At 51.8% G+C, this 24,977-nt stretch overlaps 1 protein-coding gene across 1 annotated transcript in view; it reads left to right on the top strand.

Annotated features, from left to right (window-relative positions):
* Window positions 1–6,594: 6,594 nt before the first annotated feature.
* The window catches only part of Pitpnm3 (PITPNM family member 3), a 94,610-nt gene continuing 76,227 nt past the window's right edge, over window positions 6,595–24,977 (top strand). The window contains exons 1-2 of the mRNA XM_027922594.2: window positions 6,595–6,654; window positions 24,395–24,490. Of these exons, the coding sequence (XP_027778395.2) occupies window positions 6,633–6,654; window positions 24,395–24,490 (118 nt within the window). The 5' untranslated portion in view covers window positions 6,595–6,632. The remainder of the gene's footprint in view (window positions 6,655–24,394; window positions 24,491–24,977) is intronic.

The raw sequence follows: 24,977 nt of genomic DNA, 5'->3' as shown, positions 1-24,977 counted from the left end.
GACAAACAAACAAAACAAAACAAAACAAAAACTTAAAAATTTAATATTAAGGGGCAACGCAAGACACAGACATCTGTCTACTACAGTCCCACCAAAAGCGCACACGAGTAGGTATTGTTCATGTACACACATAACACAGGAAAAAGCTTTAGAAAGCTGGAAAACGTGCAAATTTCAGAGGGGATCCCTGGAGGAAAAGAGTGGAGTGGGGTTTGGGGACAAATTAAGAACTATGCCCAGACTGGCAGAAGTAGCCATGAACTGAGAAAAAGCACAGCAACCCCAAATCCATTGTACTGTTAGGTGCATCTTAGGTTAAAACAAAATAACTAAAGGTGATCCCTCAGGATCTTCCAACAATGCCATTCTGTGTTTCTCGGGTACCTGACCAGTATAGCCAGAGCCAAAACCAGCTATAGATTGCAGAAGATCAGGCAGAGTAGTGCAGTCCAAGAGGCAAGCTGTACCTGCAGCTAGATCACAAGAGCCAGAATAGCTCAAGATAGTGGAATCCATGCTGATAAAGCCCCATCTATTACATAATCTATTTACATAATCTGATTATGATTTCCTGCCCTTGTCTGATACTGTTGCATTAGTAACCAAGCAATCCCTTACACCCATTTATCTGTTGCTTCTTCTTTAGTGCCTTATCATCCACAACTCTGCTTGATTTTCTGAGTTCTGGAATCCAGGGGACGGGTCTCTGGGGAGGGACCTGGCTGAGATCAGAGGATCAATATCTGGATATGCTGTTTCTTTTTTTTTTTTTAACATCTTTTTTTTTTTTAATATTTATTTTTTAGTTATCGGCGGACACAACATCTTTGTTTTGTATGTGGTGCTGAGGATCGAACCCGGGCCGCACGCATGCCAGGCAAGCGCGCTACCGCTTGAGCCACATCCCCAGCCCATGGATATGCTGTTTCTGGGCACTGGATCCTGATGTTTGCAGGAATGCAGACAGGAACAGCCATTCTTACCGGGAGTTTTAGATTTTATCCAGGTCTAATTTTTATTTGGTCTAAGTGTAACTTGAAAACAATTGGGTTTGCTTGGGGCCAATCTCAGCAATCTTGACACCACACAAGTGCAAAGCACAGATTGAACTGCAAAATCACGGGCCAGGTAAACTTGCTCACATTTCTGTGGTTGGGGAGGAGGGGTCCCACTATCTGTTAGACAATCACCTACTGTTAAGTTTGATGAAGCTCTTTCTCTATTATTTCTAGGAGAATTATTCTTTTCTCTATTATTCTGTCTGTCTCTGTATCCACCCCAACACCCCTTTCCTTGAAAAATCTGTCCCTTATCCTCTCTCCAAAATCCCATCTAGCAACAAACCCCACTCGGTAAGACAAAAGCAGACTAAATAGCAATAGACCAAACAGAATCCAGACTTGAGCCTCCATTCATCTCAACATCTCAAATCAAAATTGGATGAGGTCCAGGTGGGTACAATGGCGCATACCTGTAATCCTGGTGGCTTGGAAGCCTGAGGCAAGAGGATCAGGAGTTCAAATCCAGCCTCAGCCATTTAGCAGGGAGCCTAAGCAACTCAGTGAGGCCCTGTCTCAAAATAAAAAATAAAAAGGGCTAGAGATGTGGCTCAGTGGTTAAGTGTTCCTGGGTTCAATCTGGTACAGAAAAAAAAAAAAAAAAAAACCAGGATGAGGTCTAATTCAGGATGTCCTCAAATGTCCTTCTGAAAATGCTGAAGATACATGTGCATGTCTGCTGTCTAGTTTTGCAGCCCACCTGTATCAGTACAGAGCAGGAATACACTGGAATATAAAAGTGAAGCATTCAGCTTGGTCTCCTGGGTGGGGGTCTGTCTTGGCGGGGGGGTTCCCCAACAGGTCATTGGTTGATCTCAAGGGAATTTTCCTGCCTTTGCAGAAAACCACAAATGAGACTCTTGGTAATATGGTGGTGTCTCCTTTATAGCATCTGCCCTGAGGCTGAGGCCATGTTTTTCCTCCTAACTGCAGAGAATGGGCCCTCGCATGGAGGAGGCAGGGTCCTACCCCTTTCCTGTGGGTGAAGCAGAAGTATACACTAGATGTGCCCCAGGTATCAGTAGGAAAAGGAAGAATAAGTGGCCCTGGATCAAAGGGCACATTTCACCCAGGGTCCTGTGCTGCGTAGAATTGGTGGCAGCCCAGGCAAGGGGAGGATGAGAACAAATCAGTTACTCTCAGAGCTATTGTGGAGCATCCAAAGAAGAGCAACTGGGTCAGGAGCTGTTTTTGTGATTGTAGATAGTCCCCATGGCTGGGGGCAATAACCAATATATATATACATATATATATATATATATATATATATATATATATTTTTTTTTTTTTTGGTATTTGTTTTTATTTTTGTGGTATGGGCACTGGACCCAGGAGGGCTCTACCACTGAGCTACATCCCCAGCCCTTTTTTCCTTTTGAGACTGAGTTGCCTAGGTTGGCCTTGAACTTGTGATCCTCCTTCCTCAGCCTCCTGAGTAGCTGGGATTACAGACATGCACCACCACACCTGGCTAACCAACGGATTTTAAAAATACGTGACCCAGTGAGGAGGGGATCCCAGGCTGGAAGACACCTCAGGAAGTGAAGGAGCTGTCAGTGGTTCAGGTGAGGGATAGGTAGGTGTTAGGGCGAGGGGGCAGGACTAGAGGAGAAAAAGGACAGTGGAAATCTGGATGCGGGATTGAACACAAGCTGGGAGCTTAAGAGAGACTTCTGGAGAAAGGATGCTTGTGTCGGGCCTTAGATCCACTTGTTTGTCCATGTTCATCTCATCCTCTTGGCCTCAGTCATGGTCCCAGCTTGTCAAGGCCACTGTCAATGGCCATGCGTCTGCCAGATGGCTCCCCATCCAGTCTGCACAAACTGCATCCTTCTTATGCAGCTGATTCTCTGTGGTGAGCACCTTTGCTGACAGTGTGATGTGGTCCAAGTCCCGCCAGAGGCCTCTTTCCACTGGAGTCCATTCAGGAGTGGACAGGGACATGCGCTTGGGCGGGCCATCATCTTGCCCCTAACTACCTCTACTGTTCACAAAGTCGCCATCAGAGGGTAGAGCAGCAGCTGTGCCCAGGCACAGGCCCAGCAGGCATGGCAATGCCCAACTCCACCAGTTGCCATAACTGTGTCCAAAAAGGAAATGAACTTGGCCTGGCACCGCTGGCTTTCCACAGGGCCATACTGACTCATCACTAACCTTTCCAAGAGTTTGGACACCATCTGTCCAGGACCGATAAAAAGGCCTAGGTATGTCATGTTGAGTAGTTATCCTGCCACCAGCTCCCACTCCCTACCTGCCCAGGGCGTTCTCCCGTCTGTCCACATCTGTGCCTGTGTTCTCCCTGGGAACTGGCAGGATTGCGCCCTGTTTTCCCCAGTTTTTTTGGATTTAAGTTTTTTTGTTGGGCCTAGGAGCCGCAGGCCACTGTGGAGGCAGAAGCAGAATAAACGGTAGTCCGAGAAAAGGGTCTGGGCACCAGGTCTGTGAGAAAGGATTGGGTCTGAAACCCAGTCACAGTCACTCTGGTCACGGAGAGCTGGGAGGCCCAGGAGGCCCTGATTGGCTCCTGCTCTTCCTTCCTCCAGGCAGCTGAGGTCAGTGACTCTAAATTGCTAGTTATTCCTTTCTTCAATTAAGGACGATCCTTGTGACGCAGGAAGTTAACTCCCACCAGTTAATCTAATGGCCTTGAGTCCTGATGTGTTTGCTCTGTCTAAAGGGAAGGCCGGAACTGCCTTGGCAGCTGGTAACAGCCAGTGCGGTCAGGAGCTGCCCTGGAGGCTAGGCCCACACTCCCTGTTGGACTCCACATCACCTCTCAGTGAGGGCTTCACTCAGGGCTGAAACTGCACGGAAGGTTTCAAGAGTCCTGGGGGAGTCTGGGTTCTCATCCCTCCAGTCTGGTCCATTGTCTTCCCCTCTGAGAAATGGGATGGAAACGGTGGACTAAGGAGATGCTTTTTGAAATTCAACTTGGCATCTCCCCTTCAATGCTCCACCTACCCCTTCCCCACTAGTTTAGGGTTTGTGGTGACTAGATTGAGTGTTGGGGGAAGGGGTCTCAGTGTCCACCAATGGAACATTATCTGTAAACAGGTCTGTGTGTGTGAAGTACACACAAGCACTCCTGCAGATGCATGGGTGTGCACACACACTGGGCTGTGCCAGGAGACTGGGCTGCCAACAGCCTGCAGTCCATATTGGCTGCTGTGAGACAAGGGCTAGGGAAGTGCTCAGGCCCAGATATGTCCCCTCTGTGTCTAATTTATTGCTTTTCCTGTGGTCAGTGGTCTCCACTGTACCCACTCCTGCACCCACAGAACAGGTGGCCAAGCCTGAACATTAACAGGTTTTCTGGCATCTGAAACTCCCTCTGTGGCGGGGAAGGGTGGGGGAAGGAGAGGCACAGTAGAGAGAACAGGCCTGAAATCTAAGCCTGAACTTTCATAGCCTCTGTTTCCTTCTGTGGAAACTGGGAATAATGCAATATGTTTCAGAGAGTACTCGAGAGTTAAATAACAGGATATATTCAAAACCATGAACATATTACCTGTCCAATAAATATTCATTACTGTTCCCATCCTGACCCTCACCCCAGTGCTGGGAAAGGGCTGCAGGGGTCCCAGTCACACTCACCCTGCTGATGATCAATGGCCTGTGCTGGGGAACAGCTCTGGATTCATGATTTCAGAGCTTATGAAATCCTATACCTACTGGAGTCTGTGTTGCTGCCTGGCTTGAGATCCAGAGTTCTTGGGACGGAAGGGTGACCTGGGAGTCAAGACTTTCAGAGCTAAACTAGGACAATCCTTCTCAAATCAGGATGGTTGGTGATCCTAAGTGAAGCCACATGAGGCGCTTTGGACAGAGGACCCTAGAAAGCCTTAGTTCTTAAATATTTTTTTGTAAGGTGTCAGAAGGCAGAGTTGAACTCATGAGTGGGTCATACAGGATGTAGATTTCAGCTCAAGGGAGGAAGAACATTCTCATGGATAGCTCTGTCCAAAGATCAAAGAGCTCAGCAAGACTGAGCTCTCAGTCTTTGGATAGATTCAACCAGCAGTTAAAGGACTGCTTTACTGGGATCCTGTAGATGGAGTCAAAGCCCCAGAGGGAGTGCTAGACTAAATGTCCATCCAGGCCCCTTGGCGCCCTGTATCCAATTTCCATGGAGGAGCTAAGGGGAATCTGGAATAAGGCTAGTCCAGAGGTGGAATTATCTCATGTACCAGGTGGAGTGGGGCAGGGTGGGTGTGATGCCTGGCTGCAGATTGTACCTGGGGTTTTAGCCCAAATCAGTTGCTGGGAAGGAAGCAGCGTTTCTGGTAAGGTTGCATAGTCCTCTGAGGAGCAGCCAGGAATCAGGCAGCTGGTTTTGGGGGATCTTGTGAGCTGCCAAAGGCGGGTCAGACAGTCGGTGGACCTACAGACCTGGTTCAGTCCTCAGCTAGGGAAAGGCCTGCTCTCCCCTGGGGCCTCCCTCCTTTGGGGCCTCCCTTCTCTGGGGCATTACCCAAAATGATTGGCCATCTCCTGGTTCTCTGTTGGGGCTGGACTGTGGATCCCCTGCTGCTGTTAGACACAACCCATTCTCCCCAGCCCCCAGGAGGCCTGTTTGCTAGAATGCCTGCATCCCAGATGTGGGAAGTGGAAGGGGGTTACAGCTCACTGCCAGGCCCCTAGGGCCCATTAAATCCAGCTCAGCCTGGAATCCCAGGTGGGATATGCATGTGTTTTACTGTTTCCTTAGAGTTAAAGGCACAGAATCTCCTCTCTCTCTCTCTCTAATTTATTCCTTCTCTTGAGGCTAAGCTGAACCCTGAAAAGGACCTAGAATCCCTGGAGTGGGGGAAGGGGCTGATGCAAGGGTCCCTTTCTGACTCTGATCCTGCAGTGACTTCTCTGTCGCCTTGATGGGAGCCGCTTGCGTCCCTATGCTCCTCTCACTCTGTCACTATTTCCTGCTACCAGGCTCCGGGTCTCTAGTCAGCTTTGAATTTTTCTCTTTTTCTCTCCCCCATGGGTATTTCTGACCTAAGAGTGTGCCTCTCTCTCTCTCTCTCTCTCTCTCTCTCTCTCTCTCTCTCTCTCTCTCTCTGGCGCTGAATCTCAGGGTCTTTATGTCCCGGTCCCCCAGTCCGAGTCCCCATCCCCGTCTGGACTGCGGTGTCTCCGGCTGGGAATCCGTTTCTTCTCGGGCGTTCTCTGCTCCAGATCTCAGCACAGGTCCCGGTCTCGGTCGCGGTCGCCCCACGGCTGCCGCCCCCAGCGCGCTGCGGTGGCAGCGCGGGCCGGAGCGGAGCCGGCTGGAGCGCGGCGGCTGCGGCCCGGGGCGGGGGTGCGGGCCCGCGGGGGCGGCGTTGGGCGCCTTCCTCCGTCAGTCCCTCCCCGGCAGCGCGGGGGGGCCGGTGCGGCCGCCGCTCGGCGCCTTTAAGGGAGCGGGAGGGAGCGGCGAGGCGGCGGCGGCTGCGGTGGCGGCAGCCGAGGCTAGCGGGGCGGGGGCGCGGGGCGCGGCGCTCAGAGTCCGCTCGGGGCCGGAGGCGCGGCGGCGGCCGGGGCCGGGCCCGGGAGCCGCGAGGAGCGCGGGCAGCGCAGCCGGAGCCCGCCGCCCGGGACATGGCCAAGGCGGGCGGTGCAGGTGAGGGCGGGCGCCGGGAGGGCAGGGCTGGTGGCCCTGGGGGAGGGACCCGCGCGTTTCGAGGAGGGGCCGCCGGCCCAGGTGAGCCCCTCGCGCAGGTGGGCGGAGGTTCCGGGAGGGCTGGAGGGGACAGTGGCGAGGCCGGATCCTCGGCGCGTGGGAAGGGGGCTCCTCGAGCTCCACGTCCTTCCTGCAACCCTTGTCACCTCGTGGGACACTACGTCCCCCTCGCTGTAGCCCCGCTGGAAAGGGATAGGTCTGCAGCACCCCTGTCCAGTCTAGCTGTTGGAAGCTGTCACCACCCTCCCGAGGCCCGGGCAGACCCTTGCACGGGGACCGAAGGGGATGTCCCACGGCCGCAGATCCATCCCACGCCCCGCCACGCAAAGCAGGACGCGCCCCCCGTCCTGACACTCTTTCTATTCAGCACGCGACAACCCCCGCCCCCAGCTCGTCCGGAGACCCAGATTTCTTCTCCGGCAGGAGAGGTGTTCCGCGAGGCACTGGAGGTCCCGCCCCCTCCCCCTATCGACCCGACCCCCGGAGGCAGAGCCTCAGGTGCGGAGGTCTGAAGATGGGCGCTCTTCTGGGGTCCCATGGGCGCTGCCCTCTCGCAGGCTCAGGCAGTGTAGCCCGTGGTTTGAGGGAGTGGGTGTTAGTCATTCATTCATTCATCCAGCCCGGCTTTCATTCACCAACATCTGCTCTGTGCCAGGCCCCGGGCTGGGTGCTGGGATGAGGAGGGGACCCCACTTAGCCCCGATTTGCACACTCTGGGCCCCATAGTGCTTTGGGAGGCCGGCTTGAGGAGAGCCTGTGCCCACAGGGCCGGCCATACAGTCGGCGGCAGCAAGCCTGGTCGCAGCACTGGCTTGTGAGCCTGGCCTGTGAGAATTTACCATGAACTCACACCCAGCCTGTGACGTTGGCAGGTGCCATGCCTTCCCCCAGGGAATAGGCATCGGCCTGGTGTGAACCCTACTTCTCCGCCCATAAGTGATGACGGTGATGGAATGAGCCTGAATTTACCTGTACACATACACTAGGTGTGAACACCACTGGACTGTATGCAAATCCTCCCCACTCCTGGAATGCTGCCTGGGACTTGGCCAGATAGGAACCCCCCTGTGCATGTACTGGGATTTAGGTGCCTGAGAATATCCTCCCCTCCTGTCCCTGAGGAATCCTGTCAGGGTGGGGCTGGTTGTGTGAGACACAGCAAGTACAGAATACATCTAAACACCCCCCTTGTCACTTCCCTCCCTCTCCCCTACTGAGGGAGGCACAGTGAGAAGACTCCAGGGAGACTGGAAAAGGCTCCTTGCCTCCCCTCTACCTCTGCTGTGACTGTGTCCTTCCCTACCTTCTCTCCCCACAAAGGACCCATGTCAGGGTGCATGTCCCCATCCACTGCCCCACTCTTTGTGTGTTGCACTGCCTGGACACCAGGAGCACAGACTACCTGCCAGGGCCCAGCAGCGGGAGCAATAGCAGTTGGTGATTGCTGTTTGTACTGTGTACTAGGCAATGTGCTAAACCCTTTACTGCAAAATGAGGTAGGGAATGTCACTCTCCCCCTATTAAAGCATCCAGACACTGATACTTGGAGAAATAGCTCCCTCAAGGTGGCTCAGAGGGTCTGGGAAGAGCCCGGACTCAAGGCCAAGTCTGTTGGACTCTTAAGGAATTTTCTCCACCAGTGCCCTGATGGGTCACCCCTGGGAATGGGGGTGCCAGTCCCAGGCCCTCTCCTTTGGCCTGTGGCTGAGTCCATGGGAATTTGTACAGTGGCAGGTGAGAAGACTGCTCTGCTCCAGGCTGCTCTAACATTGTGCTTTCCTGCTGCAATTTCACAATTGGCTCTTTCCCCCAGGGCAGCCAGGATTCCCCACCTCTGTGGATCCACCTGCCTGTGCACCCCTATCCCTTTATCAGCTGCCCCCCACAAGGACTCTTTTGAGACAGATCTCAGCAAGATCCGATTACTCTTCCCTTTCTCAGTGCTTCTAGGCAACTTTGCATTTTATAAACATCTCCTCTTTAGGCTTCTAAACCTTGTGAATGTAGAACACTAGTATGTGTGTGGAAATCCTGTGTTTCCCACTGACCATGTCAGTGTAGAATAGGTGGATGTGCTTTAAAACAGGCCGTCTGGAGATCAGGAGCCCAAGTCTTTCTCTTTACAGCTGGGGAAACTGAGGCCCAAGGAGGGACATTCTACAGAGATGGGTGGCTATTCAGTACCATCTATCTCGATGAGTAGACTGATGGGTGGAATCACCAGGCCATCTCTCTGAGGGGGTAGTTTAAAATAAAAGAAGGCTGAAGGCTGGGAGTGGAGGCTGTAGGAACCTGGCCTCTGAGTGAGGGGTCTTCTTCCTGACCTGTGGTGTGGGGGGTTTCCTCTAAAAACTGGCCAGTGGACACTGAGTGAGGGTAGAGATGGGATGTGGGTGTGAAGGCTACCATGGTAACAGATTCCAGATCATCCCATTGTTCAGTGAATGGAGTTGTGCGGTATACAGCCTGAGTATCCAGCCATGGATATATCAGCTCTGTTAGTAGTACCTATTGGAAGTAGTTCAAGGACATTCTCATGGCTGGGAGTATCCAGATTCCAGAGAAAAATCTAATCAAGTTCCAGAAAAGTTGGGATCTAAATGAGTTTCCAATCTCTGGATAGATTTTAGCCACACAGCCAGGATTCATTATAATACCCCCAACCCCATCAAGTCTTGAGGGGAAGGAAGGAGAGCCCTGGATTTTGCCCTGTGGATAAAGGAGGAGGGAGACCTACCTTGGGGATAAAAGCTGGTGGTGGGGGCCAGGGATAGGAAGGAGTTGGGACTCAATTTATAAAGGAAATGATAATGTATAGTATAGGGCTGCCCGTGGGGCAGAGAAGCCCAGCAGGCATGTTGGAGCAGTGAAAGCCAGATAGGTTCCTCTAGGTGTCTTAAAGGCTCTCAGAATTTGGGTAGAAAGGCAGCCAGGGCCAGGCTTCCAGGTTGGGAGTAAAGGCTTGAGCAAAGCCCCGGAGTTTGGAAGGGGTGGAGCGTCTGAGAATGTGTGGTCAAGCTATGGGGCAGGCAAGAAGTACCCAAGAGGAAAGAATTCTGTCTGGCTTGGTGGCCGTTGGTTCCTAAAGTGCACAGGGCTAAAAGGAGCTGGCTCCAAAGAGCATTGAGGAGGGGAGTGGCATGGTGAGATTTGGGTGCTTTGTCAGGTCCCTCTGGTTGCCATGTGAGGGCTCCTGGGAGGCTGGAGAGAGGCCAGCCTGGTGGAGCCGCCTTTGTTGGGAAGGGTTTGTTCTGGTTTCTGCCGGGCACCCTGCCCCTCCCTTCCTCTGTGCCTCCCCAAGGCCCTCCCTCTGTACCCCAGCGACTGACCCACAGCAGGTATCTGTTACCCTGGGTCAGAGCAAATGAGAGGCCCCAGGTCTCTAGACTGGGTAGAAACAGAGCAAGCAGCCAGGGGGGTCTAGGAAGCTTTTGGGTTGGGGCAGGAATGGTTGGAGAGACAGAGCAGAGACCACAGGGCTGGGCCTTGGGCTGGAGGAACCAGTTTATGCTATTCCCAGGTGTGGCCTCCGCTTCTAGGGGAGGAGCTGGCAGCCTGAGAGCATTGAACCTAGTAATTTGAGTCAGTAAAATACTGATCCTACAGTGTCAGAGTGGGAGGGATGCTTCCAGATATTCCTGTTCAAAACCCTCTTTAACAAGGGGGCACTGAGGCCTGAGGAAGGCTAAGTACTGGCCCAAAATCACAGAAAAAAAAGTCATGGCAGGACTAAGCTGGAACCTGGGTTTCCAGCATCGTGGTCTGGACCGTGCTCTGCTGTCAGTCTCCTTTTGGGGTCCTCTGGAGGTGGACATGTATCCGCACAGCATCCCCAAGCCAGACTTTCTCCTGAGCTGCTTGCTCTGTGGCTCCCAGGGGCAGGGACCAGAGGCCAGATCTCCCAAAGGAGGACACATTTGGAAGCTTGGGAAAGGGATCAGACTGGGATTGTCTGGACTCAAAGAAGGTGCCAGGGGAGTTGAGGCACGACTCTGAGAAACTGCCACACCTGGGGTACCTGGCAAGCTTTCCTAGGGTACCTGGCTAGCTTTCCTATCCATCTTGGGAAGGGCATCATCTGCAAGAAGCTGCAGACTCACCTTTTTGGGTGTCCAGCCAGGAAGCCCTGCATCCAGATACCAGGCCTTCCTAAAAGTCTGGCTCCAGAAAGCCTTCCAGGACTTCCCTTGTAGTTGGGAATGTTCTGGAGCTTGGATAGGTCACATGTTCCTGTGCAAAACGCCTGTCTCTGTGGACTTACCTGTGACAGTAGATGGCCTGGCAGGCCCCAGCTTGAAGCTCTTTGCAGTGGTATCATTGCATAAGCAAGAATGGTCCAGCCTGAGGTCCCACTTCCAGCATGCAGCACGTGGTTTACCCCATTGGAAGCCCCTTTGTCTTGTCCTGTGTTTGGGAGCCTAGCAGGGGACACAGAATACGAGATCATGACTCAATACCCCTGCCCATCCCTTGCTGGGGCCATATCTGGGTCATAAGGGCCAGAAATTGTGATGTTTCCTCATGCACATCATAACATACTGTGATATTTCATGGCTTAAGAGGCTTGGAGACCTTTTGGCCCACCTGTTAATTATGCATGTTGAGAGACCAAGATCAGAAAGGCAAAGGGTCTTTCTCTGAGGTCAAGGGCATAAAGTATGAACTTCAAGATACCAAGGAAGCTTTGGCAGTTAGGGACCTCCTAGGAGGGCCCAGATGTCTCCTAGGAATTCTCTTGAGATTCTAGGCTTGCGGGAGGGAGGGCAGGTCAGGGTTAGCATCCTGAGAACCCTCTGGTTCTTATAACAGCCCTCAACATGCTTTCCTATATGACTTGACAGTATCTCTTTGAGATAGGGCTAATGTCACTCCCATTTTATGGATGAGAAAACTGAGGCCCAGAAGGGCTAAGTGCCTGGCTCTAGAGTCGCACATAAAGTCAGAATCAGAGCTGGAATTACTGGAATTAGCACGTTGGTCTCTTCTACTCTTGCATTCAACTTTCCTAGGAGTTAAGTTGTCCAACAAAGCAGTGACAGAAGGCCTGGAGCTGCCCTCAGGCCAGTTTTCTCATTTGTAAAAGGAAAGGGAAGATGAGTTTGGGGGTCAGGATGACTTTTGAGTTTTCCCCTGCTCTAACACTGTTCTCTCTCTCTCTCTCTCTCTCTTTGGTACCAAGGATTGAACTCAGGGGCACTTGATCACTGGGCCACATCCCCAGCCCTATTTTGTATTTAGAGACAGGGTCTCACTGAGTTGCTTAGTGCCTCTCTTTTGCAGAGGCTGGCTTTGAACTCTCGATCCTCCTGCCTCAGCCTCCAGAGCCGCTGGGGTTACAGGCGTGCACCACCACGCCCAATTTAACACTGCTCTTTCTTCTCCTGGCCTCCCTCACAGCAGCCTTTACTGTGCCAGGAAGGGGCCTCGCCCCTCACCTCACATTGATACTCCTGGCCATGTGGTTAAGGGTAGGAGAGGAATAGGGAGCTGAGGACCTGGTCTGGGACAGCATGTGCCTCCCAGAGTCCTGGGTCCCAGTCCATCCCCAGATCTACAGCCAGGTGCCTAGTGGAAGGGGGTGGCCAGGGCCCCCAGGGGAAGGGCTGTGAGTGGGTGGGGGGAGGAGAGAATGCATAACAAATGAGGTAGGAAATCAAATGAGATCTGAGTTCCCCACCCACTCCCTCAAATCTCTCTACTCTCTCTCTTTTAAAATTCTTGTTTTCTAAAGAGAAAGAAAATGCTAAATTGCACCCCCTTTCGCAAACCAATGGGAGCCTTAAGTGAGTCACTCCGGAGGTAAATGCCACCTCCAGGGTCCCACGTGTGCCTGCTGCGGAGGCCTGCACAGCTGTGTGGCCACCAGCCCCCATGGGGGGATGCATGTGGGGAGGGTGGAAGGGGATCACATGCCTTTTGCTAGTCTTGGCTCTGGGTGGGAGCCAGGTCCCAGCAGGGGGGCCCAGCGGTCCAGCCTGCTTCTTCCAGGCTCCCCAAGGGCTGCATCTGTGAGACTGGCACTTGGATGGGCCTGCGCTGAGGCCAGGCTGAGAGCCTGTGGGTCCATGGTCAGGGATCACTTTGAGGGTGGGGGTAGGATGCAGGCTGTGGCACGGTGGGCCTCTGTCTATGGCTGGAGTCTGGGACTGGATGGTGTGGTTGGATTCGAGGCTCCAGGGGGGCTGAGAGAGTTGGTCTATGCCTCCTGCTGTCTGGGAGGTGGTTGGGATCCATTTCCTCTGGAAACCAGAATTCTGGGTCCAGGTGTGCTGATGAGGCCTTTGTCCAGGGCGGGGAGGAAGCCCTTCCAGGGGCAGGGGCCTGGGGCTGGCGATGCTTCCCATTGCTCTCAGGAAGGGTCAACCTGTTCCCTTGCAGAGCCAGAGCAGGGGAACAGGGGAGGCCAGGGAGGAGGTGTTCCACTTCCCAGCTGACCTGGTATTCTGGAGGGAGGGGAAGTAGCCGTCTGTTAGCCGAGGATGCCAAACAAGGGTTGGAAGCAGAAATAGAAACTCTCTGGGCTCTGTCTGGGAGGGGCGTGGAGTTCTGGTGGATCTGAGAGGCCTCTTCTGAGCCGTCTGCTGCTGACGCCGTGTTTGCTTGGCTCTGGGTATTTGCAGAGCACGTCACGTCCTGCCCTCCTGCCCTTCTTGGGAAGAGACTTAGGTGTGCAGGATTTGTGACCCTGTGTGCTCAGGGGCCGAGGACTGGAGGACTTTGAGTTCATTCTAGGAGCTGTCAGCATCCACCCATCACTCAGGCACCTTTGACCTTTTCTGGATTGGTCCAGATCCCAACCCTCCTTGATCAGAACTCCCTCTGGCCCTGGTGGCTCCCACTTCCTCCCTACCTCCCCCCCCCCCCCCTTCATGAGGCTGGTCTCAGCTGAGCAACTCTGGAATCATCCCAGAGTTGCAAAAAAAAAAAAGAGCTATTTTGAGCCTTCCCATTATGGCCGGCGGTGGTGGTGGGGGGTGTTGATCCTTTGTCGCTTTTTGTTTCCTTCTTGTGTAGTATAATCCCCGGCAGTGATGAGAGCAGTACACAGCCCCGCCTCCGGGGCCCCACTGGCAATTCCTGGCACTGTGATTTGGCACCAAATGGAGGGTCCTGGGGGCAGAGGCAACCTTAGGCCCCATTTTGAAATCCTGGAGTGGAAGGTGAAACAAATCGCCCATGTGGGGTCACCGCCCTTGCTGGGGTGGTGGTGTTGAGGGAGGAGCTGTTCCCCTCCACCCCTCTGCTGTTTGCCCCAGGAGGTGGTACCCTTACCACACAGATGGTCTTATTGAGGTGGTGGTCTCTACCGGACCCTGTGGCATCCTCCAAGGAGTCTAGGATCCCACCCCATCTTCCCCATCCTCTGGTTTGGTGCCTGGGTCTTGAGTCTGTTGTTCCCTTCCTGCAAGGGGTCTCTGGGATGATGAGGAGGAGTGCCTTCCTCTGCTCTCTCTTTGGGGCTGCCCCATGTCTTCTGTGTCCCCCTTGCTGTCCTCCCGAGGAGCCCACAGGTGACAGAGGCTGTTGGTGCCACAGTAGCAGATACCTTGGGGAGCTCCCTTTGGGGGAGGAAAGAGCCTTCTCCTTACAGAGCAAGAGTGTGTTGGGACATAGTGGGGACATCTGGGCCTTAGGAGGATTGTTCCAAAGAATTCAGAACTGTTGGGAGCCTAATTGGCAGAGCAAATGAAAGTACAATAGATAGCCAAAGCTATTAATCACTAATTATCTCCTAAATAAGGTAATTAATGGGTATTTAAATGGCATATTTATAAGATACCAGCAGGTCTTCAAAAGCACATCTTTTCCAAAGCAATGCGTTTGGCCAGCTGGGCCCAGCTTGGAGACCTGGGTTCTAGTCTCTGCACCACCACCCACCTGCATTCTTCCTCCTGTGACCGTAGGCAGGTTAGTTTCCTTCTCTGAGCTTCCATTTTCTGTAAACAGGGACCATAAACTCTCCTGGGGCTCTGGTGGAGGTGAAGGCTATGGAAATCCATGGCAAGAGTATAACATGCTGTTACAGAATCCACAGCATTCGCTGGGAAAATATCCTTACCATTATTTGATGTAACATAGGATGCCATCTATGGCCAGTGTGGTAAGCTCTGCCTGTGGCTTATCTTGTTGCTCGGTCTGTGATTAGGTCAGGCTGGGTCTGTGGTCAGATTTGGGACTTGGTTAGAAACTGGAATTGTGGCTCCTCTGTGGCCAAGACTGTGCTTGATCTGAGGCCAGAGTAACGACTCCATCCACTGCTAGCTTAAGGTTCAGACTGGGGCTGAAGTCAAGGTTTGGGCCATGGCTGGTCTTAGGACCTGAGTTGCTCTTAAGATAATTCTGCAGCCTGAAGTCTCAGTTTTCTAGTGTGTTACCCATGGACTGATGCACCGGCCTCATTGCCCCTAGAACCTGATTCCTTGTTGGATCCTCCAGGATGTCCTCTCCAGAAAATGCATACCGCAGCAAAGGGTCTTCCCGGGGCCTCTGGTAGTCCCCTGAAACAGCCCCGCACACAGTGCATTGGTGGCACATCTAGCATTTTAGGAGATAGTTAGGACTGTTTCTATAGCAACCAACCCCCAACTGTAGCTGGTTTCCTTCAATAATGCCTTTTTCTGGAAGTAGCTTCTCCTGGCCTCTCATGCCTCCCTGGGTGGCTGTGCAGCCCCTTCAAGGCAGATCATGGGCTGTCTGGCCCTGGACTGTTCTGGTCCCTGAACTCACCCTGACTCAGAGAGGAAGCCTGAGGACATGACCTGTGGGATGCTCCTTGGAGAGGGGTCTTCCTGAGATCTGCCCTGTGCTGGGCCACGCTGAGCCTGACTTGAGCTTTTTATTCCCATCCTTGACCTGAAGAGACTGTGGGGCCCCAGAGAATTCCTAGCAGGTGTCTGCTCAGGGCAACCCCTGCCTAGTCTAGCGGGCTGGCAGGCCCAGACAGGTGGGAACACAGAGGAGGGGGCCCCAGCCCATCCTCAGGGCAGGTAAAGCTTCCCCAATGGGAAAGGGAGTTAGGGTGGGGAATGCAGGGAGGGAACAAAGACCTGGACAGGAAGAAGGGGAAGGTGGAAGACTGATTGGGGCAGCTTGTTGCGGGGCCTTGACTGGTGGGAGAAGAGGCAGAGACAGCACAGGTCCTCGTCTTAGGTAGCTCAAGATTTGAGGGACAGGTAGGAAGGAGCCTCACAGGAGCTGCAGTGGGAGGGAGGACAGAGGGATCAGCCTTGTGTGTGGGTAAGGAGAGGAAGGGCTCCATTTAACCCTCATGCAACCTGATGTAGTATGGTTATTACCCTATTTTACAGAGCGGCAAACTGAGGCACAGAGTGGTTTAGTGTCGTTTACTAAGACCACTAACAGGTAAGCTTCAGAGCTGGGATTGGATCAGGCCAGTAAGAGTGGGGCAGTGGTTTCTTTGAGGGAGGAGGAAGGTGGGCTCAGTGGAAGAAGAGGAAGATAAAAAAGAATAGGAGGAGGAAGAGGAGAAGGAGGAGCTGCTGGTTGCCCATCTGTCTGGAGCCTCCCCCAGGCTCTACAAAGCTCCCCACTCTGCTTGCTGCCTTTGGGCCCCTGGGGCCCCCAGGCAGAAGTGAGGAGCAGTGAAGTGTGATTCTAAATATGTGTGCTCTGGGCCCTGCTTGTGCACGGGACTCTAACTGCCCTTGGGGAGCCCCTGGACCAAGTCATTTCAGCTGCAGCAAATCTATTGCCAGGAGTTTAGACCCAGGTGCATGCTTGTAAAACCTGCTATTCACATGTGTGTGTTCATTGAGTTTGTGTGTGTGTGTATGTGAGAGAGAGAGAGAGAGAGAGAGAGAGAGAGAGAGAGAGAGCCCATCTAATGAGCCAGCAACCCTGAAGCTGTGCACTTGCCTCCTTCCCAGCCCCTTGGTCTTTGTGGCACAGATTCCTCAAGTGCATCACCAGGATGGGGCTTCAGATACAGTCTGAGGCAGGGATTGGCCGAGGAGCTGGAGCAGGGGCCATAGTCAAGGGCCTGTGGGCCAACAAGCCAGCAGGGGCCATGTTCAGAGGTGCTTGCTTCTCCATGGAGGTCTGGAAATTGTGTGTGTTCTTCAAATTTCCCCAGAGCCATGGTTCCCAGCAGTCATCCATGTTCCCTCCCTTGCCCTGACACACTGATCCAAAGGTCAGTTCTCTAAGCCTCCGTTTTTTCATCTGGGAAATGGATGCCATGATCCTTACCTCCCTGATACAAGATTTAAATAAGGTCGGTCAACAAATTGTCCACCCCGATGTCCTGCCTGGAGCTCAGGAAATGGTGGCCCCACTGAGGCAGCTTCTAGCAGCAGTTAGGGACCCTCTCCAAGGCTGCCAAGGAGGATTATTCTTGAACAGAAAGTTTTAGATCCAGCTTCCTCTGGAAATGACTCCATTTGATGGCTGTGGCCTCCGTCTCCCTCTTTCTCCTGACCTACTTCACCCTGGCAGGCTGCCCATCTCTTTCTTTGAGGCTCCCCTGCCCTCAGGAGGGCCTCCAGGTTCTCCAGTCTGTGGAGACCCTACCTCTGGGCGGTGTGGTTCACACCTGTTGAGACCCTGCCTGGACAGATGTGGCACGTGTGGAATTTGGCACAAAGGCCAGGCTGCCCTGCTGATCTGCTCTCCTCTGCTCTGTGCAGCGGGCAGTACAGGGCTGTGACCCTGGGGCTGGCACTCCCAAGGGCAGGGACTGTTCCAGCTCAGCTGCGTCCCCCACTCCTTCCTCCCGGGCACCATCTGGCTCAAGATCTGGTCCAGGAAGAGTCGCCAGGGCCTCTGCTCCTCATGTTGCTGTGCCAGGGCTTTTCTCTCTGCAAAATGTCGCTTTCATCCGACAGGGCTCCTGAGCACAGGGCGGCGGCCCCCTTTAGGTGATGATTTGGCCCTCCGTGGTCAAAATTGGCTGCCCTGGGATCCCTGGGATAGGGCAGAGCACTTACAGAGGGCTCCTGTTGGTCCGTCTGTCGGCCAGTCTGCCTATTCATGTCCCTGGGAGCCAGGGCTGCAATGGGGAAGGTGGGCAGATGGAGCCCATGATCTGAGCCAGGATCTCTGGCCACACCCCTGCCTGGGAGACTCAGCCCAGGAAAAAGCCTAGGAGACCATGCTGGACCCGAGGTGGTGGGTAGATGGACCTGGAGAGCCACCCCCTCACTTCAGGGCCTGGCTTGGAGCTGTGCCACTATTGGTGGGTGTGGAGGATCACTTGTTCCTCTCCGGAAAGGGCTGATATTTCTTTCTCTTTTATCCTGATTTAGTTTTTTTTTTTTTGGGGGGGGGGTGAGGGCATTGGGGTTTAAACCCAGGGGCCTTTAACCACTGAGCCATATCTCCAGCCCTTTTTATTTTATTTTTATTTTGACAAAGGGGCTTGTTGAGTTGCTTAGGGCCTCCCTAAGTCACTGAGGCTGGCTTTGAACTTGTCATCTTCCTGCCTCAGCCTCCTGAGCTGCTGGGAATATAGGCATGTGGTCATCATGCCTGACTCTGATTTAGGGTTTTAAATAAATGTGGTCTTCAGGAGCAGGTAGGCTGAATGTTGAAGGACATAGAAGCAGCTTGGCAGCCTTGGAGAGGGTCCCTAACTGCTGCTAGAAGCTGCCTCAAGGATTAGTTCTGCAGCTGAGTGGGGCCACCATTTCCTGAGCTCCAGGCAGGGCATGGGGTGGACAATTTGTTGACTGACCTTATTTAAATCTTATATCAGGGAGGTAAGGATCATGGCACCCATTTCCCAGATGAAAAAACGGAGGCTTAGAGAACTGACCTTTGGATCATGGACTAGTAAATAATACTGTAGAATTCATATTTGTGTTGCACCAAAGTCTCTCACCTCTCTGATACATTACCACCCATGGCTGGTAGCTGATTTGCATGTGACTTAGAAACAGTCTTAGGAAAGAAGGGTGACAAGTTGAGGAGGCTTACACTCCCCAAGGTATGTACATACACACACACACACACACACGCACACAGCCTTGCAGACCCAGTGACAGACACTTGTGTAATATTAGACATCTCTACACAGGAATGCAAAGATCCATTTAGATTTTTCCCACAAAAAGCCAAATGCTAATTTGTGGATCTGGGTAGGCAGATGATTCTAGATAAGAGCCCTAGGACCAGGGTTTGTATAAGGGTCCTCTGACCCCTTGCCCAACTGGCCAGCAACAGATGGGACAGTTATCACTTGCCAAGAGAAAGTGACGAAGAGAGGAAGAGACTGGGAGTCACCCACCCTGAGCTCTTACAGAGAGGTGCCCACATGGTGGCTCTGACAGTACAGACCCTGGATCTGTGTTCGAATCCTGCCTCCACTGTGTATTAGCTTTGTGTTCTTGAGCAAATGCCTTCACATCTCTTTGCCTGGCTCCTTCCCTGTGAGGTGATTTGTTATGCCCACTCTCTGGGCTCAGGGAGGATGCCTCTAGATAAGATCTGCAAAGTAGCTGGCAGGCTGTTGGCACCCAGTTGGCCCTCAGCAGGTGTTGTTCACTCACTTGCTTGTCAAACAGTTCTTGGCCCTCTTCTGTGTGGGATCAGAAAATACAGAGAAAGGTAATGACGCAATGCAAGGGGACTGCTTCTGGTCATTTGTCCTCACTTTTGGGACCATTGTGCCCATCTGTCCTTACTCTGAACCTGCATGGATGAACTTTTGCCCACCTCCCCTGCCGTCCCCTCTCCTGGGAGAATTTCCCACCCCCTTAGGCATCTGTATTCCCGTCTTGAAGTATGCAGGAGAAGGGGAAGGAACCGCAGAACTCACCTCTTCCAAGTAGCCTTCCATGATAGGCCAGACCAGACCTCCCTGGTCTGGATCCTTCTCCTCTCATCTGTTTTCATACCTGTCCCCTCCGCCCCCATCACTGACTCCAGCCACATGGGTTTTTTCTGCCCTGTGAGTATACCACACTCATGTGCAAATCTTCCCTTGCAGTTCCTTCATCCCGGGAAGGCTCTTACTCACTCACCCTGCGTGTCAACACCACCTGCATGTGCACCCCCACCTGCGTGTGCGTGTGAGCCAGCATGCATACACACCCATCACACCACACACACACACACACACACACACACACACACATTAATGTGTCTGGCATTTTCTCACCATTCAAACCTCACCTCCTGACACCTTTTCAGAACAGTCCCCCCCCCCCCCACACACACACACACTTCTTTTGAAATCTGACCTTTGTCATTTGCTAAAAAGTCAGCATCTTGGAGGAAGAGATGGAGGGAACATCTCCCATTCAGAAGCCAGGTGACGGCTGCTTCCTCACATACCCACTTTTATATATAGCTGCTCCCCAGCACCTCAAAAGGGCCTTTCCAGAGGTTATTTTGAGCAGCCCCTGCCCGAGAGGAGGGAAGATCTCATGTGCCCTTTAAACAAACTTAAGAGTGCACATTTAAAAACCCAGGCAAGCCTGCAGTTTGAAAGTAAGGAGAGAAACAGTAAACAAAGTATAGTATGCATTTGGAAAGGAATCCAAACATATATTTTGACCACAAAGGAGAGTCACAACAGCTAGGTGAAGCCTGATCCTTTGGAGGAGAAAGCCCGCTGCTGTGGTTAACATTTGTAATTGAACCATTGACCAAGTGCTCTTGATGAACCAGTCCACATTCCCTCATTGCTTTCACTCTGGACGTACAGATCCACATGCCCATGCCTGCCGAGCCTTCAGGCTGTAATTACACCGTCAGAAACACTTGCAGAAGATGGAGGTGATGGAGGTAGAGAGGGAGCAACTAAGTTTTTGCTGCAGAAATGATCGTGTACTTGATCTGGGTGGGCTCTCCTCATACCCCTGCAAAAGTAAGCTTGGTGACCCTTTTATCTATCCTGTCCCTTTTATCCGTCGTGGTGTGCCCAGCACCCAACATAGTGCCTGTGGGAGTGAGAAACTTCCTTTGATGCCCACCAGTCCCTTCTTTTTCTGCTCACTTCCAGCTGGGGGAACTTGCTTCCTCAAAGGGACTGAGCTGGCCTCCCTGCAGGGCTGTGCTCTGCCCTGGTACTCCCCTGAACTTCCCCAAAGGCCAGCCCATACATATGCTATCAGAGGATTGCAGTAACCCAGGATGATGTGGCCCACATAGAGTACGGTAATGCCAAGAGATTGGGGGGTAAGGGAGAAGTGCTTTCTCTCTCTCAATACTGGATATTGAACTCAGGGAACCTTTGCCACTGCTGCATCTTCAGCTCTTCATTTAGAGACAGGATCTTACTGAATTGCCCAGGCTGGCCTTGAACTTGTGATTCTTCTATCTCAGGCTCCTGAGTACCTGGGATTAGAAGTGTGTGCCACCATGCCTGGCTTAGAGCTCTCCTCTTTTCCCAAGGCTCTGGCACTTACTATCTTAGTGGGAGATTGGCAGGCATGTCAGTGCTTATGGTCTTTGGGTGGAGTGTATACTGTACATGTGTGAGGGCCACAGTACACAGGAGCCTCTTGCAGATTCCTTGATATTCAAACTCGGAAACCATATAGACTGAAAAACTTCCAGGTAACTCTGTCAGTACTTAAACTCTAGATGCTTCCATTCCCAAACTCAGGAACTGAATAGACAAGGATGACATGACTTCCCTAACACCCAAATTCTTGCTTCTTAGGAATGGAATACAATTGGATTACAAAGGATATTTGTGAGTGTGTGTGTGTGTGTGTGTGTGCATTGAACCCATTGATATTCTACCACTAAACTATGCCCCCAGTCCTTTTTACTTCTTACACTTTGAGACAGGATCTCATAAAGTTGCCCAGGTTGGCCTCAAACTTGTGATTCTCCTGCCTCAGTCTCCCAAGTAGCTAGGATTAACAGTATGTGCCACTATGCCTGGCTGAGATTATATTTTTTGAATCACAGAAATCTCCACATATACTTGATTAATACTTAAGTATTTTTTTGTGCTATTGTAAATAGTATTGTTTCTAGTTTTCAAATTCTAGCTGTTCATTGCCAGTATGTAGGAATGCAATTGACTCTTACATATTGATCCTGATTTCTGCAATCTTGCTATACAGTTATTAGTTCTAGTACAGTTTTTTTTTTTTTTTTGGTAGAGTTTGTAGAATTTCTGTTTTCTATGTAGATAAGCATGCAGAGAAAGTTTTGTTTGCTTTTTTTCTAATCTGTATACTTTTCATTTCTTTTTCTTGTCTTATTGCTCAAGCAAACAGCCCCAGTTCCATGTTAAAAAGACACAGTTAATGGGGCTGGGGTTATAGCTCAGTGGTAGAACACTTGCCTCGCACATATGAGGCACTGGGTTTGAGCCTTCGCACCACATATAAATAAATAAAATAAAAATCTTGTGTCCAACTACTCCCCCCCCCCAAAAAAAAAAAGACAGTTATGATGCATCTGGATTCTCAGACCCTCTTGCGGTAAATCCAGGGCCCAAGGGTAGGAAATTGTTGAGCCTGTCTACCATGCTGCTTACACTGGTGATGAGATCAGAAGCTTCAAGGGGCCTCTGGGAAGCTTGGGGAGACCCAACTTTGCATCTAGAGGTGACACCCACATCAGTGCTCCCTGTGGTCTCTATCCTTTCTGTGTCTCAGAATGTGCTTTTTACTTGGCTCCAAGACACAAGGCCTAAGCTAGGTGTGTGTCTGGGAGTTTGTGGTGAGCAGGGCAGGAGCGTTATCCAGGAGGGCTGTGTTCCTGGGTCACCCGGGCTGTCGTTTCTCTCAAGGATATTTGCTTATGCCCTAAGATGTAGGCTCAGAGCTGCATGTTGTGACCTGGGGCTGCAGCAGCTTCTCCATGGACTGTCATAAGTGCAACCTGATCATGGCTGGGCAGGATGTTGACCTTTCACTTTTTTATTGTTACCTACTGTGTGCCAGATGGACTCCTCAAATATCAGTCAGAGTTGAAGAGTTTCAAGGGGCCATCTCTGTCAGGTTTCTCATTATACAGACAGGGAAACACAGGGAGGGGCATTGCTGATACAAGTCTCTGCAGGGACAGGACATATGTGCTTGGTGACCAGAGGCTAAGCCCCAGGAAAGATGAATCTTATGTGCACAGTGGTTTTACTGTTTTTCACTGAAAAATACAATTGATTCTAAGATGCACCATCATTTTATATACCTCTGAGAAAGAGTAAACAATGCCAATTAAATAACTATATGCCATCCTTTAAGTCACACTCAATTTCAAAGATGTTAGTGTGAAAAAGGTGCATCTTGGAACTGTTAACATAAGATACATCTATGAAATTAATGATCATATAAAATTATATGTGCAGGATTAAAACTGGTTTTTCCTCTGACTCTTCATATTAAATTTCTCCATAGAGATAATCTTTAGAGACTTTTTGGGGGGGGGGTTACTGGGGATCGAATCAGGGGTACTTAACCACTGAGCCACATCCATAGCCCCTTTTTTGTATTTTATTTAGAGATAGGGTCTCACTGATTTACTTAGGGCCTCGCTAAATTGCTGAGGCTGGCTTTGAACTCACAATCCTCTTGTCTCAACCTCCCAAGTCCCTGAGTTTATAGGCATGAAACACACCCAGCATCTCCAATTGGATTTTAATCCATTTGTAATCCCCAGAATTCTCTGCATCCAGGGGCATGCAGAGGGATGCATGCACATGCTGGTCCCATGTGATTCCCAAAATGCCTAGTAGAGGGGATCCAGAGAATAGGGAGGGGGCTCCTAGCCCCAGCTCTGTGCCTGGTCACCCCAGTCTTGGTCCCAGGGCAGGAGGTGGGTTGGGGCAGAGTTTAGGTCCTCTGTGCATCCTTGCTCCCACCTGCTTGGAAGACCCCTCGACTCCATATCCTGGTCTCTGTAGATACAAATATTAACAGCAGCTGCCATTGCTGAGCCTCCTGAGATCCAGGCACTGAACATGTAATATTTCTGACCCTGCCAGCTAGGGATTGGTTGTGGTCATCATTTTACAGAGGGGGAAATGGGGCTGCGGATGGAAAGGGAATGGCCTTGCAGATTTCTGGTGGCAGAGTTCCAACTTGGCTCCTCCTTATATTGGTTCTGAAGCTCCGTCTTGGCTTGCCCTGCACATGCTGTGTGAGGTGGACTTCTTTAGTGGTCATCAAGGTATCTGGTTCTCCCCTCCTCCACCCTCTTGAAGTTGGGCATGACCGTGTGACTTCTTTGGCTGACGAAGAGCAAGAAGCAGCTTATCATTGCTGGGCAGGAGTTTAAGAAGTTTCAGACTGGGTGGGATTTTCTGTGGTCTTCTTTCTTCCTTTGGCGGACCTTGAGGTTTCATTTTGAGATGGTGACATCATGAGGTGGTGGCCCCTTTAAGTGATCCGGATGAATACAGCCTCTTTCCAACCCACTCAGGAGTGAAAAAGAAACCATTGTTGTTTTAAGCAGCTACTTTGTTACCACAGCTCAACTCTATCTTGGGCTGATGGATACACTGGGTGGCCTTGGCTAAGTCTCTTAACTTTCTCCCGTCTCTATTTTAATCTATGCAAAATGTATACACTTAATCCCTGCCCCTTGGAGCTTTCCCAAAGAGGTTTTCTTTGAGGCTTGAATGAAAGCAGGGTATGAGAAGCCTCCGTGTGGTCTGAGGCCGCTGAGCCTGACTCTTAGTCCGGGGGGGCCCAGGGCTGCCTCCCTCACACCAGGACACAGTCTCCGGCTTGCCTAATATATGTGTTCCTTTTGGCAGGTGGCCCTTCCCCGGGCGGCGGTGCCCCCTGGCACCTTCGAAATGTCCTCAGCGACTCAGTGGAGAGCTCAGATGATGAATTCTTTGATGCTAGAGGTGAGTGAACTCTATTCTCACACTATCCACTGTTTGATCTTTCTAGAAGACCAAGAAAGCATCCCTGCTGGGGTTTAGTATATTCCTTCCCACCCGGACAACAGTTCCACACTCTATACTTGCCCAGTCTGCGAGAGCCCTGAGTCAGTGGCTCAGTATTTATCCATTTATTCTTGGAAATGTTGGCTGAGCCTCTAATGTGTGCCAGGAGCTGGTCCAGTGCACAGGAGACTGTGGCAACCAGTGGGCACGGCTGCTGCCTGCATTAGTCTAGCAGGAGAGGCAGGCACCAAACAATGGCACAAAGGAAAATGCAGGCCTTCATGGGGAACGCTGCCATCAGGAGAACAGTGGCAGGTGTTATGAGAGAAGATGAGAGGAGGGCCCCTGAATCAGTGTGGGCAGGACAGCCTTTCTGCAGATCCGAGGAGTAGGAGGTGGCTAGGTGAGGAGCCCACAAAAGACTCTTGTAGATAGGGGAGACAGC

This window comes from Marmota flaviventris, chromosome 17, assembly GCF_047511675.1.
Source record: "Marmota flaviventris isolate mMarFla1 chromosome 17, mMarFla1.hap1, whole genome shotgun sequence".
NCBI lineage: Eukaryota > Metazoa > Chordata > Mammalia > Rodentia > Sciuridae > Marmota > Marmota flaviventris.
The sequence above is the reverse complement of the archived record's forward strand: the minus strand, read 5'-3'. Positions and strand labels throughout refer to the sequence as shown.